Source organism: Mytilus californianus, unplaced genomic scaffold (assembly GCF_021869535.1).
Source record: "Mytilus californianus isolate M0D057914Y unplaced genomic scaffold, xbMytCali1.0.p SCAF_10, whole genome shotgun sequence".
Lineage (NCBI taxonomy): Eukaryota > Metazoa > Mollusca > Bivalvia > Mytilida > Mytilidae > Mytilus > Mytilus californianus.
In genome coordinates this window covers 75,982,785-76,000,097 of record NW_026262582.1, presented here as the reverse complement: position 1 = coordinate 76,000,097, position 17,313 = coordinate 75,982,785, and the positions used below count along the sequence as shown (strand labels likewise).

The 17,313-nt window shown below is 32.3% G+C and overlaps 1 protein-coding gene and 1 long non-coding RNA gene across 4 annotated transcripts; both read left to right on the top strand.

The window, feature by feature from the left end:
- The first annotated feature begins 6,213 nt into the window (after positions 1-6,213).
- Positions 6,214-15,730, top strand: LOC127718546 (elongation factor Ts, mitochondrial-like). The gene is made up of 6 exons (XM_052224615.1): positions 6,214-6,270; positions 7,532-7,691; positions 10,744-10,872; positions 11,305-11,412; positions 11,873-12,053; positions 14,402-15,730. Exons 2-6 carry the CDS (start codon positions 7,539-7,541, stop codon positions 14,896-14,898), a joined length of 1,068 nt encoding a protein of 355 aa, XP_052080575.1. The 5' UTR covers positions 6,214-6,270; positions 7,532-7,538; the 3' UTR covers positions 14,899-15,730.
- On the top strand, positions 12,054-12,498 carry LOC127718556 (uncharacterized). Of its 3 annotated transcripts, none has more exons than XR_007989897.1 (5): positions 12,054-12,176; positions 12,218-12,258; positions 12,300-12,340; positions 12,382-12,422; positions 12,464-12,498. It is a non-coding gene; the product is annotated as an uncharacterized LOC127718556 (long non-coding RNA). The 3 variants fall into 3 exon arrangements; XR_007989896.1 differs by having other exon boundaries at positions 12,083-12,094; positions 12,136-12,258; XR_007989898.1 differs by lacking the exon at positions 12,300-12,340.
- Positions 15,731-17,313: the final 1,583 nt, after the last annotated feature.

Genomic DNA, 17,313 nt, shown 5'->3' with positions numbered 1-17,313 from the left:
AAGACATATTAACAAAAACAAGTAAACATACACCGAACGAATAAATTTGATCTATGACACAATGTCAAAAAGACAACTATAACCTTTGACAAAATGGCGTTAGATAAAATAACGTACACAGGTAAATTTAAATATAATAATTTTGTTGTTAGGAGTACGGAGATATTTTTCACAAAATAAATAAATTTGTTGTTCATAGTACGAGAACAGCAGTGAAAATTTATCGTCATTCTAAATACTTATCAAAGGTGGTAAATATTAAAAATAGTGAGACGAGATATAACACAAATAAGTAAACATTGAATAACAAAAATGCATTACAAATTGTGTAACAGGTCAAATTAACACGAAAGTACGATTTGAAAGTACTCGCAGTTACTGAAAGCTAGTTAAAAGCCAAAAACAATTAATAATAAAAAATCATGCATCATACACCAAAATCAACTAAAACACATCCCAGGGATTTAGTGTTTTTAAGCCATGGACACTCAAAGAAGACATGACTTGTTCAATGCCAAAATAAAAGTATCGACAGGCAGTAGGAGAGTTTGGATTTAACCTTATAATAAATATGTGTAATGTTATATATAGATAAAGCAATCTCTATATAGAAAATGAACGTGGATGTGTATTTATACATTCAAAAAACCATTTGAAAAGAATACAAATTTAGTTATGTTTTAATTTGTTGATGACAAAATCGATATTTGTGCCAATGTAAACAATATTCAAAGATCTTATTACAACATTAATAAGATAACCTTTACTAATAAGTTTGATTAAAGGTTCGATGAGTTTACACGGATCACATAGTGATTTCCGCGCTTTTAGTAAAATATTACCGTAAAATTTAGGATGTGAAATACCGTTTTTAACAAGTTTTCTACAGGTACAGCCAAATTTACTAATCAAATCTTTGTATCTATGAAAGAATTTAGTAAAAGTTTAAAATTATTTTATGGTAACGAAATCCCTGACTTAATAATTTACCAGTGATGCATTGATTACGTTCGTTAAAATCTATGACATCACTAGACACACGGGCATAACGAACGAGTTGGGATATATAAACACCGTATGATGGAGCCAAAGGAACATCGCCGTCTAAAAAGGAAAATTAACAATAGGGAATGAAAAATCGTCGCTTTTGTCGTAAATTTTATTATGAAGTTTCCCTTTAGAAATTGAAATGTTTAAATCTAGAAAAGGACAACTACTGCTGTTAATGTTAGATTAATTTAAAGTAATATGGTTTAAGTGGACAGTTTTCATTATCTGCCCATTTATCAAATCTTATCAATTAAAGTGAAAAGTTTTTTCTGGTGATAAAATTGAGAATGGAAATGGGGAATGTGTCAAAGAGACAACAACCCGACCATAGAACAGACAACAGCAGAAGGTCACCAACAGGTCTTCAATGCAGCAAGAAAGTCCCGCACCCGGAGGCGCCTTCAGCTGGCCCCTAAACAAATATATATACTAGTTCAGTGATAATGAACGCCATACTAAACTCCAAATTGTACACAAGAAACTAAAATTAAAAATAATACAAGACTGACAAAGGCTAGAGGCTCCTGACCTGGGACAGGCGCAAAAATGCGGCGGGGTTAAACATGTTTATGAGATCTCAACCCTCCCCCTATACCTCTAGCCAATGTAGAAAAGTAAACGCATAACAATACGCACATTAAAATTCAGTTCAAGAGAAGTCCGAGTCTGATGTCAGAAGATGTAACCAAAGATATTCTATTTTACTGTGTTAAATCACATCAACTCATAAACATGATTAACAAATAAGTATTTTAAATTGAAATTAATAAGCATAGATTATGTAATTGCTGTAAAACAAAGGGATGAAAGTGTACGAACAAGGAATTTGAACTAAGCAAAGAAATGTAACTTAACGTCCACAAACACAAACAGAACAAAGTTGTTGATTTCTGTGTCATTTGGTCTCTTGCGGAGAGTTGTCTCATTCGCAATCATACCACATCTTCTTTTTAAATTGACAAATTGAACACAATTTTAGAGGAAGCTGTTATACCGATTCCGCGTGTTGATCGTGGAAAGGCAGACTCTAAAAACATAATTGCCATCGTTCATAAAAGGGCTGAAAAGGATAATAGCTGACTACGAAATCGAAACATGAAATTATGCTCAGATAATACAGAAGAAATCAATTTGAGATGTCTGAAAGTGCAGTAACATCAGATTCAATATGTGACGGCTGAGGGTTTTTTAGGGGTTTTTTTTAAATAAAAGGATGAGCAGAGAAAATGTGAAAATGTTCAATAGTAAAGGGTCTGGATGGGGTTATAGAATAGAGAATAATGGATAAACAGTGCAAAATAAAGGGCTAAAAAATAAAGAATAGACAAAAATAGACAAAAAAAGAATAGAGAATAATAGTGTACTAAGATATACAGTATAGAGAAAAATGATGTAAAAAATTAAAGAATATAAAATGAGGGACCCCCCATCCAGACCGTTATAGTAGATGTCATCCAAATTTACAATGTAGTTTTTAAAAATAAATGATTTGTATTCGAATATAGTGTTTAAGATTTGATGTTAATGTTTCTAAAGATGTTTAAATATGATTTTATAGAATAAATTATTTTACTTTTATTCATTGTCTCTTCTTTCCAGTTATTATGTATGATCCCTGACATTTTTTCTAGTGATTTTGTATAATTCCTGAAAAGTTTAGTAATTATATATAATCACTAAAGTTACCAGATACACTAATATTATCGTCATCATCATTATTATTATTATTATTATTATTATTATTATTATTATTATTATTATTATTATTCAATTCAATTCAATTCAATATTTATTGGAAAGAGCACAATAGAGGCGTGATCCAAATACAGACAATAATAATATTAAAACAACATATAAATGAATAATAGATGCATGTAACAGCAAGTCATAAGTAAATTCTATGAATACCATAACATTCTAAGTATATTCTATGAATACCATTACATTCTAAACTCATATTAATACCATACACATATACATCACGATTATTCTAAATTTTCATAATTTTACTTAAAACACACAATCACCTATATAAGATATATGTGTATATGCACAAACTACTATAAAGGATTATTATCTGATGAAACAGTATGGTGGTCTCTCAAATCAAGAGCTTCTTCAATATACATACAAACAAATTTTAGTTCTTTTTCAGACATAGGATTTATCATTTTGGTAAAATTTTCATCCAAATTATTTGAGTTAATATCATTGATTTTATATTTAGATCAAATTTTGTTATATTGAGGACATATTATTATTATTTGGTGAAATAGACTTGACGAAACACAAAACAAAACCAAAACCCTACCCTCAAATATATTTTTATGAGGTTATTTGTGTGATTCCCTGTGTTTTGCAGTTTTGTGTCTTATTCTATACAAAAAACATTAATAATGTAATAATGTTTAAAACTGTTAAGTGGAAATCTATACGTGAAGGAGGAGACAGCAAAAAATTACAACACAAAATTACAAGACATTGAATTATATCCGACCATGGAAGTATTATAGTGTCAATATAATACTTCTATGATCTGACTCATATCGCATCGATGGCGCTCGATTTGTCTATGGTAGTGTACGTTACCAATGCTGGAACATATTCAAACATTATATAAACTCTGGGATTTTTTTTGGGGTAATTAAATACATTCTGCCTTGTGAGGAGAGGTATACTGATATTGATCCATGGCAATCTGACTAAAATTGGCTATTAGTATCACTTCTCTCCCGTGATAGAAAACACCTGATAGACTTTTGTGAATGAACAATTTGGTAATAGCCGAAACAATGTTCCAATACTAGGAGGTCCATAAGTTAGCTTGGATATCACCTGCAGGGAGAGATAAAAATTAAATTGACCACATAGCAATGAGGGTGGTAAAGGGTTATTTTCGTGCAACGTGTTTTGCCATTTTTATTTCACGTGCAGCCGTAAAAAAGGTTCGTTATTCAACGTGTTTCGTGAAATCGGTAAAAAGATCAACGTTCAAGAAATTGTTCGTTCATCGTGAGATGGCAATTTTATTTCGAGTTCTTCCGTGCAGATACCCCCCTTTACGCCCTCAGCAATTAGTGGGAAATAGAAGAGATCCTTGCATGATGTAAGATTAATGCAAGGCTCTGATGTAGTAAGTGACAACCATATTGTCACAAAAAAACTCAAACAAATGAGAACATCAAGTACATTGGAATGTACAGAGTAACATTACAAAAATACCGAACTCCAAGGAAATTTCAAAACGGAGTCCCTTAACAAATGGCAAAATCAAAAATTCAAACACACCAAACGAATGGAAAACAACTTTCATATTCCTGACTGGTACTGGCATTTCCTTACGTAGAAAATTGTGATTTAAACCTGGTTTTATAGCTAGCTTAACCTCTTAACCAGAGATTTGACGCAGGAAAACTCAGAGATATGAAAACTAAATATGACTTCAAATTAGACTGAAGAACCACTTTCAACTCCTAATACAATTTACAAACATTAAAAAGTGAAATAGTGGACCGGCAATGACAAGTAGTGGTAAAACTTTTTAAAAAGACCAATGTAAAAATCTTACAAACACAAAGAATATATCAAACCAGGGAGAGGGTTCGTTTGATTCGCCGAGCGTCACTGATGAGTCTTTCGTAGAAGAAACGAGTGTCTGGCGTACACCATTTCAATCCTGGTATCTATGACGAGGTTATTGACAACAGGAAAGATCTAAGGAAAATGTCATACACTCTCGGACATACTGAGAGAGAGATTACTTTTACCAGGAAGTAATGAAAGCCTCTAGAAAAGGTAGAAAGATTTCATTGCAGGGATCCTGATAGAGGCTTAAAAGGCAGAGCAAATAATAAGTGATGTTTATCAGATGAGACACAAACAGTTTCTACTATATATTTATATAATATCTGAAAGAGAGCAATAGAATAGATGGAAATAAAAGTATTTAAAAGAAGTATTAAATAGGTCAGAGGCAGAAACAACAGCAAATACTAGTATACATTATGCAAAACAGGAGCAACAGATACAACATTGACAGTAAACATTCTACACCAAACATTCAAAAGGACTTGGCAATGTAATAAGATACATAAAATCTGGTCAGAAGGAAATATAATAAAATGCATAAGAAAGGTGATATCACAAACTGCAATAACTGGAAGCGAATCACATTATTATCAACTCCAAGTAAAATTTTCAGCAAAATACAGATAGATAGGATTAAAACAGCAATTGGCAACAAACTCAGAAAAGAACAGACAAGTTAAAAAGAAAGGAAAGAGATGTTGCTACCATATATGAGGGGTTGGACAGGTACCAAAATTTGGTTAAGGGTACATGTATGCTGTGTCATATTTCAGTAGTATACTTTAAAAAAAGGTCAGTTAGTAAAAATGTATACAGTCAAAGGTCAAAATTGTTTCACCTTTTAAAAATTCCGCTATTTATTTCATATACAAATTATCTTTTTATAAAAATTCTCCTACGGGGCGTTATTTCTTGTTCGGATTGAATGAAAATTTAACCGTTGAATATGAAAATGCCCACGGTCTACAGTTTCTTGCAATAATTATGTTTTATTAAATAAATCACTTTTCAAAGACAACTATAAAATTCTGCATGATAAAAATATAGGCTATATGGCGAAAATGAAACTTAATTTCAATATTTGTAAAATTACTAAATAAATAATGATTTCTCGGTTATGATCAGTAATGACCTATCATAAAAACATAAAAAAAAGTGTGTTTAAATCAACTATATAGAGGAATTTCAGAGGGGTGAAACACTTTTAACAGAAGACTTATCATTTAAACCTTGTTGGTATGGGTTTTATGAGTTGACATGGGTCACAGTTTATGATCGAGTTGACATGGGTCACAGTTTATGAGTTGACATGGGTCACAGTTTATGAGTTGGCATAGGTTTTATGAATCAAAGCAAAACATCTTCATTAGAAAATGATGCATATATGCTGATCTGATCATCTCATATGCCTAAATTAACACACTTTTACTTCAAGGCCGCTTTCAGCACAATTGTGATGCTAAACCCATGGAATGTGAACTAAAACGTCTAATAAAACGTGGATAATATAACGTGGGTTCGGAGTTGTAGCATATCTTTTAGTACTTTCAAATAAACTGTAATAGAATACACGTTTCATCCCAGAATCACGAACGTCCCCAATAGTTGCACGTTCTCAAGGTTGAAATTTATGTAAGTTGCGTCTTGTAGTTTAATTTTACAGTGATCGGTATCTGAACAAAACGAAATTATGCATTCTCTAATCACCGACCTATATTATGCTCTATTGCCACCAAAGGAATTCCCAAATTAACAGATTTCCCTGGATTATATGGCGATAAGGGGTATAAACACTTGTAGTATACAAATTTTGATATGTTTCACTGAATTAAAAACTTGAATTCTAAATTTTTACAACATAATTTGTAGACAGATTTCCTGAAATGGAAATTTTTTATCTCACATTTTTGTCAGTTGCTCAACATGAACAATAAAAAATGCAACTTGCTAGTGTAACGGAAATAGATTTTCCCAAGTTCACGGAATATTGGATAATAAAAGAAATGCTTTCAAGCTAGAATAATTTATTCTACGTGAATAAAATACACATCAAGTTACAAATTGTAGCAATCAAATTTACAAGTATAATTTAAATGTACGGTTAGAACAGTATCTCACCTAAATAAAGTGAATTCAAAGATCAAGCAAGTTACGGACAGTAGATTCCGTCTTATTCCAATTGCTTTTCAGTTAAGTCTGACGTCATAATCTTCCGTGCAGCACGGGCCGGGCCACCGGGCCGGCCGGGACATCGTCAGAACGAGGGTGTCCCGGCCGGTCCTATCGGAAGTGGACCGACAAACCCAAATAGCAAAACGACCATAAAGCCGTGTAAAAGCTATTTCAATATAATAAACATGACATAAAAGCAAATACCATTACACTAGCAAAAAAATTCCGAATTAACATCAATTTCCTATCCCAGAACCGTAATATCAAGAGTATCATTTTGGAGAGAAAAATGTACATAACATACCTAATTGCTGTACCTTAAAAAGTCATATTTACTCAATATTCATCAATGAGTATACCCTCAAACCTTTTCATTAGGGGCATTGAGAAAATTAACAGACTTCTTCTCGTTCGAATTGTTTCATATCTATGTTGGGGCATTTATAGTTGACTATGCTGTATGGGGTTTGCTCATTGATGAAGGTGGTACTGTGACCTATAGTTGTTTATTTCTATGCCCTTTGGTCTCTGTGGAGAGTTGTCTCATTGACAATCATACCACATCTTATTTTTATATTTACTTTCATGACTTTGTGAAACACCAGTAACATGAGTAAGAATGCTGTGAAGAAATCTATCAGCAATGTATAGATGGAATGGATTAATAAGATATTACCATAGTTATATGGTACACATGTTGAGAAAGTCTTTATATTTATAGTTACAGAATGTTGAAGCATGCTATCCGGTGGAGTGGATTAATACGATGTTATAGTACTCAGGTGGATAAAGCAGCCCTCAGTAAATTAAGAAAAAAGACAGGAATTGCTTTCATTAACTGCAAGAAAGCTTTACTGAAGTTTGATAATAATGTTGAACAGGTAATTTTGACCAGTATGTATTTAAATGGTAAATTTCTAGGGGGATTTAAACATGTTTGGCAGATATTCCTTATTCACATCAGTCAAGGGTATAACTTAAATAAGTTATTAGAGAAAAATAACATACATGTACATTTGTTATTGTGGACTAATAAATTTAAAAAACTGTGATAATATATGTATGTTACATGTTTCAAAGGGGCAATATACATCCTTTATTTTGTTAAATTGTATACAAGTTCTATTGATCATTGTTGATATTATTATTGTCTTTATGTATACTAAACTTTAGAAAGATATAACAGTTCATAGTTTGCCAATCATGCATAGTACACCTATGTTATTACAGAAAATGTAAGCCTATAATAACTAAAGGGTGTTATTACATGTTTTTGTATTACAGCTTCTCTACATCTCTTCAAAGCCTTTGCTCACACATATATCACAAAGTATTTTAATTTATTGTAAGAAATAATGCTCAGAGCATGTAATGAGGTTCTGTGCAAGATTCAAGGTTATGTATTAAGTTACTGCTCAAAGTTTCAAGAATTCTCAAGTGCCCACTAAAAATAAAAATATTTATGATATATTTAACTAATAACAAACATATGTCATGTATGTTACTACAGATTAAGAAAAAAAGAGTATACAACTCATGAAAGTACAATGTATCTGTAATAACACATGTATGTTATTTCTCTAATAACTTATTTAAGTTACACCCTTGACTGCTCATACATATACATGTATAAATATCCTTAACATGATTAATGTTATTTTTGATCCCTGCATGACAGGTTTTGGGGGACATAGAAATACTGAGATTCCGTCCATGCATCTGTGCACCTGTCTGTCCAGGCTTGTACGAGTATCATCATATACTATTCTTTTTAGATTTTAATCAAACTTATATCAGAGGTTTATATCAGGAATGTCTAGGACAAGTTTAGAAATCAGTGCCGATCAACTGTAAAATGTAAAAAAGTTAAAAGAGTTAAAATATGCCTCTTGGAAATAATAATTATATGGAAAATTGCATTTTAAGCGCTCTCATGTGTGCAATATTGTCTGACTTTTATCAAACTTATATCATGTATATCAGAGGTTTATATCAGCAATGTCTCGGACAAATGCAAAATATGTCCCAGTATAAAATATAAAATTCTGATATTATACCATCTTCGCCAGGTGTTTTGTTCAGTTTAAGTAATTTAAGTACCTTTTCTACTTAGCATATATTTATATCTCTATCTAACATTTCTTTTTCATCTTTACTTACCTTATTTATTACAATGTATTATGAACTGGCCGCTGTTTTGTCCCAGCCTTCCGTAGCAAAAAGTTTAGTATAAAATTTTACTTGTTCATTCAAGATAGAATCAATGTCACATTTATACTCACCGTTTTCTTTTTTTACACGTTGCCATAATTTGTTCCACTCATTTTTCTTTTTCCCAATTGAAAAAGTATTTGGTCGACCTTTCCCCAGCTTCAGCCCATTTCGTCTGTGATCTAATTTTTGCAGGTATTTGTATAATATTCCTTAATTTTATCTTTCTTTATCTAAAATTTTGTCAGATGATTTATTTGATTCATTCGATTGAAGTTTTAATTTTTCAAGCTGTTTTTCTAAAGCTATGATGTATTTTTGCTTTGATAAACAGTTTAGTTTTTGACTATTTTCCTTAGTCAAAAATTTAATCTTTGATTTTGTTACACCCACCACTCTTGAATGCTATTAAATCGAACTTTACATGTTACCCAATTTTCCCAAAATGTTTTAAATGCGTTTGAAAATTCATCTGTCTTATTTTTTATACGCCCGCTTACGGTACGTATTATGGTATACCATTGACCGTCTGTCCGTCCGTCCGTCCGTCGTCAACATGTCGGACATTAATTCAAAAACGCTTTAACCAATATGCATGAAACTTTCGTGAATTGTTAATGTCTACTGACGTGAGCTCCCTTTCGTTTTTTATAAATTTCGGATGTACCGTTTCCGAGTTTTGGGGTTTTATTCATTGAAAAAGGGGGGATTTTCCAGTTTTCGGACAATAACTCAAAAAAAAATTCACCAATTTGCAAGAAACTTTGGTAAATTGTTTATTTCTATCGACATGAGCTCCCTTTTGATTTTTATAAATTTCAGACTATACGTTTCTGATTTATGGGGTTTTATTCATTACAAAAAGGGGGATTTTTCAGTTTTCGGACAATAACTCAAAAATGCTTTCAGCATTTTTTATGAAACTTTGGTAAATTGTTTATATCTATTTTTGTAAGCTCCCTTTTGATTTTTATAAGTTTTCGATTTTACGTTTCCGAGTTATAAGAATTTATTTGTTTATAGTCTGACAACAGATTTACTAAGTATTGCGCAACAGCACAGTGTATTGTACAACAGCAAGAAATCTTTCATATAACCAATTTCAAGTTCTTTGACTACATTTATTCAGAAACCTATAATATATCAAATATTTAATTACAATCCAAATTCAGACCTGTATCAAGCTTGAATATTGTGTCCATTTTTGCCCCAACTGTTCAGGGTTGGACCTCTGCAGGCATATCCAGCTGCACTCAGCGAAGCAGTTTATATTTAGATTCATGATCCACATTCCCAGTCCTCTTTCAATATCATCTAATTTTATTTTTGAAGTAACTATATACATGTCAAATGCATGTCAAGATCACTAAAAGGAGTTGTGAATATACACGTATTTGAAATTTTGCAGCTTAGAGATTTCGTATAAAAAGTATAATATATTCTTGATTTTGAATTACCTCTTTGAAAACTATACCGTCTATTCATGCTATTTGTTGGAAATTTAGATCTCCATTTATCATCTAAAACAAATGTCAATAAAAGACTTTTTAGTTCCTTTAAACCTGTATCATCATTTTGATGCAAAGGGGCCCTTTCTAGTTTTCTGTTTAATGCACTATTGAAATCTCCTAACATGCCGAAGAAGATATTATCATGATCTTTCTTGATGTTTTTTTTTCCTCTTTTACAAATCTTGTATATAGATTTGTTGATATTTTACAGGCAGAGAAATGGTTGCAAGAGGAAGCAAAGAAGGAAGGATGGGCAAAAGCTACAAAGTTACAGAATAGGAAAATGGCTCAGGGACTTGTTGGTTTAATTTATGACAAAAGTCATGTTACTATGGTAGAGGTAAGATATACCATGATAATATCTATGCTATCCACCCTCAGCTCACTGTCTCTGTAGATCTGCTTGTCTTTAGTTGAAAAAATAAGCAAAAGATTCAAGGATTAAGAATAGCAATACTGCGCTTAGTTGATTAATGATAAAAGAGTTTATTATGACAAAGATATAATGTTATATATTAATTTTCTGATATATAGTTTGTTAGTCTTGAATAAGAGAGTGTTATCAGTTTGACAACACCAACAATTGTTTAAGTTTGGGTTAGGTGAGGAAGGCAGGGGAGACATGTCTTTATGTTAACAGTTTATTGTATTATATTTACCATGTTTACAAATGAACTGTAACATATTTTCTTAGTAAGTAAAGACGAAGAGAAATATTTAACATCCAATTCATCTCAGATTATTATTCAATGGCTTTTGTTATTATTTTCAGGTTAATTGTGAAACCGATTTTGTAGCCAGAACAGAAAAATTTAAAACTTTTGTAACCCACCTAGCAACAGTTTGTCATCAACACAGCAAACATATCAATGATACAAAGGTAGGGTATTGCCATGATAACCAGAGGTTAAGTTCACCAGATTGTTTAGATCAAAATGGACTGAATATTTTTCTACTTATCTGAATGTAGATTGAACAGAATGGAGTTATTATGTAAAATATTCCTCAAAGCCTGCCTTATAAATAATTTTAAGGATATTTCATAACATTACTTCTTACCAACTTGATAATGTATTTCATTTAATAGGATAAAATTTTTAGATGTGCAATAATACGAATATGTAAACAATAAACTATGTGCATATGTCAAAAATGCTGGCTATTTAGAAGATTAGTTTGTTTACATATATATGTACAACAGATAACATTTGTTTCTCTCACTTGCAAATTAATTTCCATTTTAGTCCTTCCTAATAAAATCTGAAGTAGATGTAACGACAACGGCACACCATATCAGAATTCATGATTTGATCTGGACTGTAAATTAATTTTCTTTTTAGTCTCTCCTACTGAAATCTGAGGTAGATGGAGTTAAATCTGGGACAGACAACAGCAGTACAATAGCAGACTTGGTTGCCATGGAGATAGGAAATATTGGAGAAAACATGCAACTAAGACGAGCCCTATTTTATAAAGCTACCAATGATTTACAGTTAGGGTCTTATGTCTATGGTCCAGCAGGTAATATTTACAGTTAGGGTCTTATGTGTATGGTCCAGCAGGTAATATTTACAGTTAGGGTCTTATGTCTATGGTCCAGCAGGTAATATTTACAGTTAGGGTCTTATGTGTATGGTCCAGCAGGTAATATTTACTGTTAGGGTCTTATGTGTATGGTCCAGCAGGTAATATTTACAGTTAGGGTCTTATGTGTATGGTCCAGCAGGTAATATTTACTGTTAGGGTCTTATGTGTATGGTCCAGCAGGTAATATTTACAGTTAGGGTCTTATGTGTATGGTCCAGCAGGTAATATTTACTGTTAGGGTCTTATGTGTATGGTCCAGCAGGTAATATTTACAGTTAGGGTCTTATGTGTATGGTCCAGCAGGTAATATTTACAGTTAGGGTCTTATGTGTATGGTCAAGCAGGTATGATACTTTAGCCTTCTGACATCAAATGTTAAAATAGACTTTAACATGTTTAACCCCGCCACATTCTATATGTGCCTGTCCTAAGTTAGGAGCCTGTAATTGAGTGGTTGTTGTTTGTTGCTGTTGATCATATGAGTTGTTTGTTTATTGTTTAGTACAGTTGCACCTCTGTCTCAGGATAAGGGGTAAGGTATGGCGCCCACTAACATGTTTAACACTGCCGCATTCTGTATGTGTCTATCCCAAGTCAGGAGCCTGTAATTCAGTGGTTTCGTTTGTTGCTGTGTTACATATTTGTTTTTCGTTCATTATTTTGTACATCAATTAGGCCATTAGTTTTCTCGTTTGAATTGTTTTACATTTGTCATTTTGGGGCCTTTTATAGCTGACTATGCGGTATGGACTTTGCTCCTTGTTGAAGGCCGTACGGTGACCTATAGTTGTTAATTTCTGTGTCATTTGGTCTCTTGTGAAGAGTTGTCTCATTGGCAATCATACCACATCTTCCTTTTCATATTATCTGTCTGTCAGAACTATCATACACCCAGTTATTCCTGTGAACTAGATATATTTATTTACATAAAAGCCTGGATTTCATTGCAATCTCCTTGAAGCCTCTAGTTCAGGTGGATTTTTCATGTTTATATAATATGTTTCTTAGTTCCTCTTTAAAAAGAGTCTTCAATAGTATAGCAACATTTTTATGCCCCCACCGTAGCGGAGGGGGCATTAAGTTTTACCCTTGTCCGTCTGTACGTCCGTCCGTACGTCCCAAAATTGGTTTCCGTTCTCTAACTTTAGTTTGCCTCAACCAAATGTTATGAATCTTATACACAATGCTTACTAACACATGACACAGATCAAGTTTGAATTTGGGTGGTGTCACTTTTACCGTTCTAGAGTTATGCCCCTTTACAAATGGAAAAATTGCTGAATTTTTCATTTCCGTTCTCTAACTTTAGTTTGCCTAAACCAAATGTTATGAAACTTATACACAATGCTAATTACCACATAATTCAGATCAAGTTTGAATTTGGGTGGAGTCACTTTTACCGTTCTAGAGTTATGCCCTTTACAAATGGAAAAGTTGCAGAATTTTTAGTATCGGTTCTCTTACTTTAGTTTGCCTCAACCAAATGTATGAATCTTATACACAATGCTTATTACCACAAAACACAGATCAAGTTTGAATTTTGGTGGTGTTACTTTTACAGTTCTAGAGTTATGCCCCTTTACAAATGGAAAAATTGCTGAATTTTTAGTTTCCGTTCTCTAACTTAAGTTTGCCTCAACCAAATTTTATGAAACTTATACACAATGCTTATTACCAAGTACAAATTTGGGTAGTGTCACTTTTACTGTTCTTGAGTTATGTCCCTTTATAACGTTATATGCAAGCGGGGGCATCATCTGTGTCCCATGGACACATTCCCCATTTATTTGAAATATTAAGTTTTCAAGGTTGAAAGGACCATAAATCACACTTTTACTTGTCATTTTTACGTGAGATGGATTTGGCTATACTTTTTCGGTCTCTTTTGGTCATATAGCTGACGTGTTTAAGTATTATTACTCCTGGTTTTCAAATTTTTTGGTTCCTGATGAAGATAAATCCAGGATAACGCTTTGAACACACAAAATATGATGTGAGGCACTCAAATTAATAAGAATTATAAGTGAAATGAAAATTTTATATTATGGGTGGTTGGGGTCTATGAAAAATGCCTCCCATCATATTAAAAATTGAGTATGTTTGGTTGGTGTGTCATTGTAATTCATACCTGAATTTATTTAACTTTCAAACATATGGCCTTTAAAAAAAATATTATAATATTTCAAGGGAGGTAACTCATTAAAATCATTGACATAATTTTCTTTATTCGCAATGGCACTGGGATCCTCAGCTGATGAATAATGATTGTATTTTTCTTTAAGGTAAACCACTGTGGATAAAGAATGTTCAGCTAGGAAAATATGCCGCTGTTGTTCAATTTAGTCAAATAATAAATGGTACAAAAGTTATCCCAGGTCATAGCCTTAGTCAGCAACTAGGTCAACATATTGTTGGCATGAATCCAAAAACAATTGGTAACTATGACGATATAGCTATAGAAAGTAGTAAAGATGAAGAGACTGAAACTGATGAAAATATGTCAAACAACAGCTCGGCAGAGAATACAGAGAAATTTGAAGATGAGGCTAAAGATTCAAGAGAAGGAGAAAGTGATGATGAAATTGAAAATTTACCGAAAGAAAAAGAAAAAGATGAATCGCGTTTCTTATTTCAAGAATATTTAATGGACCCTGATACAAAAGTATATGAAATTTTAACAGAGAACAATATGAAAGTTATGGATTTTGTCAGATTTGAAGTTGGTGAAGAACTTCCTGAAGAAACTGAAGCAGATGAAAAAGTTTCTGCATCTTCATAATGTTTATTATCACTGTTAAATGTTGTTTAGATCAAAGCTTCTGAATTAGGAGATGAATAAGTGTCTTCATCATCATTATGTTTATTTTCACTGTTAAATATTATTTAGAGCCAAGATATTAATTGCTATTGACAACTAAAAATACACTGCAACCAGCTGGTGGTTTTGTAATTTTCACAGGTAATGGTGGGAAGTGGGTACAAAGTGGGTAAAATTTCTACATAGTACACATAATTTTTTTTAATTATCATAAGAATTGAAAATAATTTACCTGGGAAATGGTCTAAGCTTTTGAATGCAATGTTTTTAAATAAATCTACGGTTCAATTTAACTTGGCATGAGTGGTCTGCCCATGATCTAAGGTTTAATTTTATTTGGCAGGAGTGGTCTGCCCATGATTTTGTAGTTGGAAATGTCAAAATCTACTTGAGGTGTAGTATTTACAAGTTTTTGAGAAGATCAAATATTCTAGAGAAGAAAGAAGGGTTTAATTGAAACAGCAAAGAAAATAATAGACAATTACACGATTTTAACAATTCAAAGAACCTGCAATTTAGATATTAACAGGAAAAACATGTATTATTATGTATTGTCAAACATGTTAGACATTTATCATTTGTATAATTAAAAAAAAAGAATATCTGTATCATTGTTTAAGTGTATATGCAAATAAGAAGATGTGGTATGATTGCCAATGAGACATCTCTCCACCAGAGACTAAATGACATGGAAGTTAACAACTATCGGTCACTGCATTGCCTTCAGTAGTGATCATAGTTATGTAATGCACCATTCATTCAGTTTTTGTGGCAGGGCATGGGTTTTTTCTCTTGAGACTTATTATTAATAAATTTTTTCAACTTCTATAAAAACAAGCTATTTTTTTAAATAACATACAAGAATAAGATATATTTTGAAGCTCAATATAATTGTATTTTCTTTATTCCCTAAGTTTAACTCTGCCACATTTCCATGTGTCTGTTTCAAGTCAGAAAACCTTGTGTCAGTAGTTGTTGGACATCATATCTTAATGTTTTTTATAAGCAGTATTTGGGTAATTTGGTTTTAATTGCTTATTTATGATTCCTCCTCATGTTTCTGTTTGATTTATACACAATTTTAAGATATTGGACAATTTAGAGCTCTACATATTGTATAAACATATGTCTATTGTTGATTGTCCAGTGGCAAATATTTCATGCATGTTCAGGACGGGTCTTGTTGAAAACTGTATGTTATCCTGTAGATGTTGTTTAGTTACTTTTTTGTTGAGTTTTTGTCCCTCTTCTTTGAGTATCTTGTTTTTTATTTATTTTCATGCATTCAAGTTTAAGTTAAACTTATTCTGAATTTTCACAAAGGACTTAGGTTCTAAACTTCTAAAAGGGGGGAGAGGGGAACAGCAACAAACTATTCTCAGCCTTTCAAACGAACTGACAATGCCACGGCAAAAAAAGAACAAAAGACAAACAAGTCTTTAAAATACAACATAGAAAAGTAAAGACTGAGCAACATTGACCCCACCAAAAACTGGGGGTGATCTCCGGTGCTTTGAAAGGGTAAGCAGATCCTGCTCCACATGTGACACCTGTTTTGTTACTCCTATAAAGTATGCTGAACATTCAAGGTGAGTGATAAAGGCACTTTCAATCGTCTCATTTATCAAATTTAGAACTATAAGTCTTATATATTTTCAAATATCAAGATCAAAACAAAAACCAAACTTTATCTACAGCCAGGTCAACATCCAGTTTTCCACCAACAGACAGGTGTCTAGATTATACACATTATATGAAGTTGTAAATCTTCCTCAAAGGAGTCAAAACCTGTGTGAATGACATTTAAAAAAGGGCTTTCACAGGTCTAACCATCACCAAAATAACAAAAACAATAAAATATGATAAAATACAACAGTTGAAATGTTTGTAGAGGCAGTAAATTTTAAGTTATTATAAACTGCATATAATGTTCTTTATGTGGAATATTCCTGTCTAACTAAATCAAGAACAGTCCTCATATTAAAATTGCAAAAATATTAACAGTTCCAATTTTTCTGCACCAGATGCACATTTAACAATAAATGTAATACTTGAGGCTAACCCTTTTTGACTAAAACAATGGGTCAAGTATTGCTCTCTTGTAAAGGCCTTGCTGTTATCCTGAGATGAAAACCAAAAATAAAAAGCGCTGTTCGTTTACTTTTGGGTTTGTCTTGTGCCTGAAGGAATTTTGTATGAATAAAGGGTTGACTTGTTGTTGTTTGCTTAACCTCTAGGGCCCTCAGTCATAAAACTTTACTCAGTACTCTGGAGTACACAATTTGTGCTCGAAACATCAAATCCAGTGTTTGGATTGGTCAATTTCTGAGTCTGAGTACGATAATCGTACTTGAAACTTTTATAACCTCAAGAGGG

Excerpts from the sequence above, each read along its gene's own strand:
- LOC127718546 (XM_052224615.1), top strand. The coding sequence starts at position 7,539 with ATGTTGAAGCATGCTATCCGGTGGAGTGGATTAATACGATGTTATAGT. Across the intron at positions 10,873-11,304 it reads GTCATGTTACTATGGTAGAG|GTTAATTGTGAAACCGATTT; the intron begins GTAAGATATACC and ends TATTATTTTCAG. Across the intron at positions 11,413-11,872 it reads AACATATCAATGATACAAAG|TCTCTCCTACTGAAATCTGA; the intron begins GTAGGGTATTGC and ends TTTTCTTTTTAG.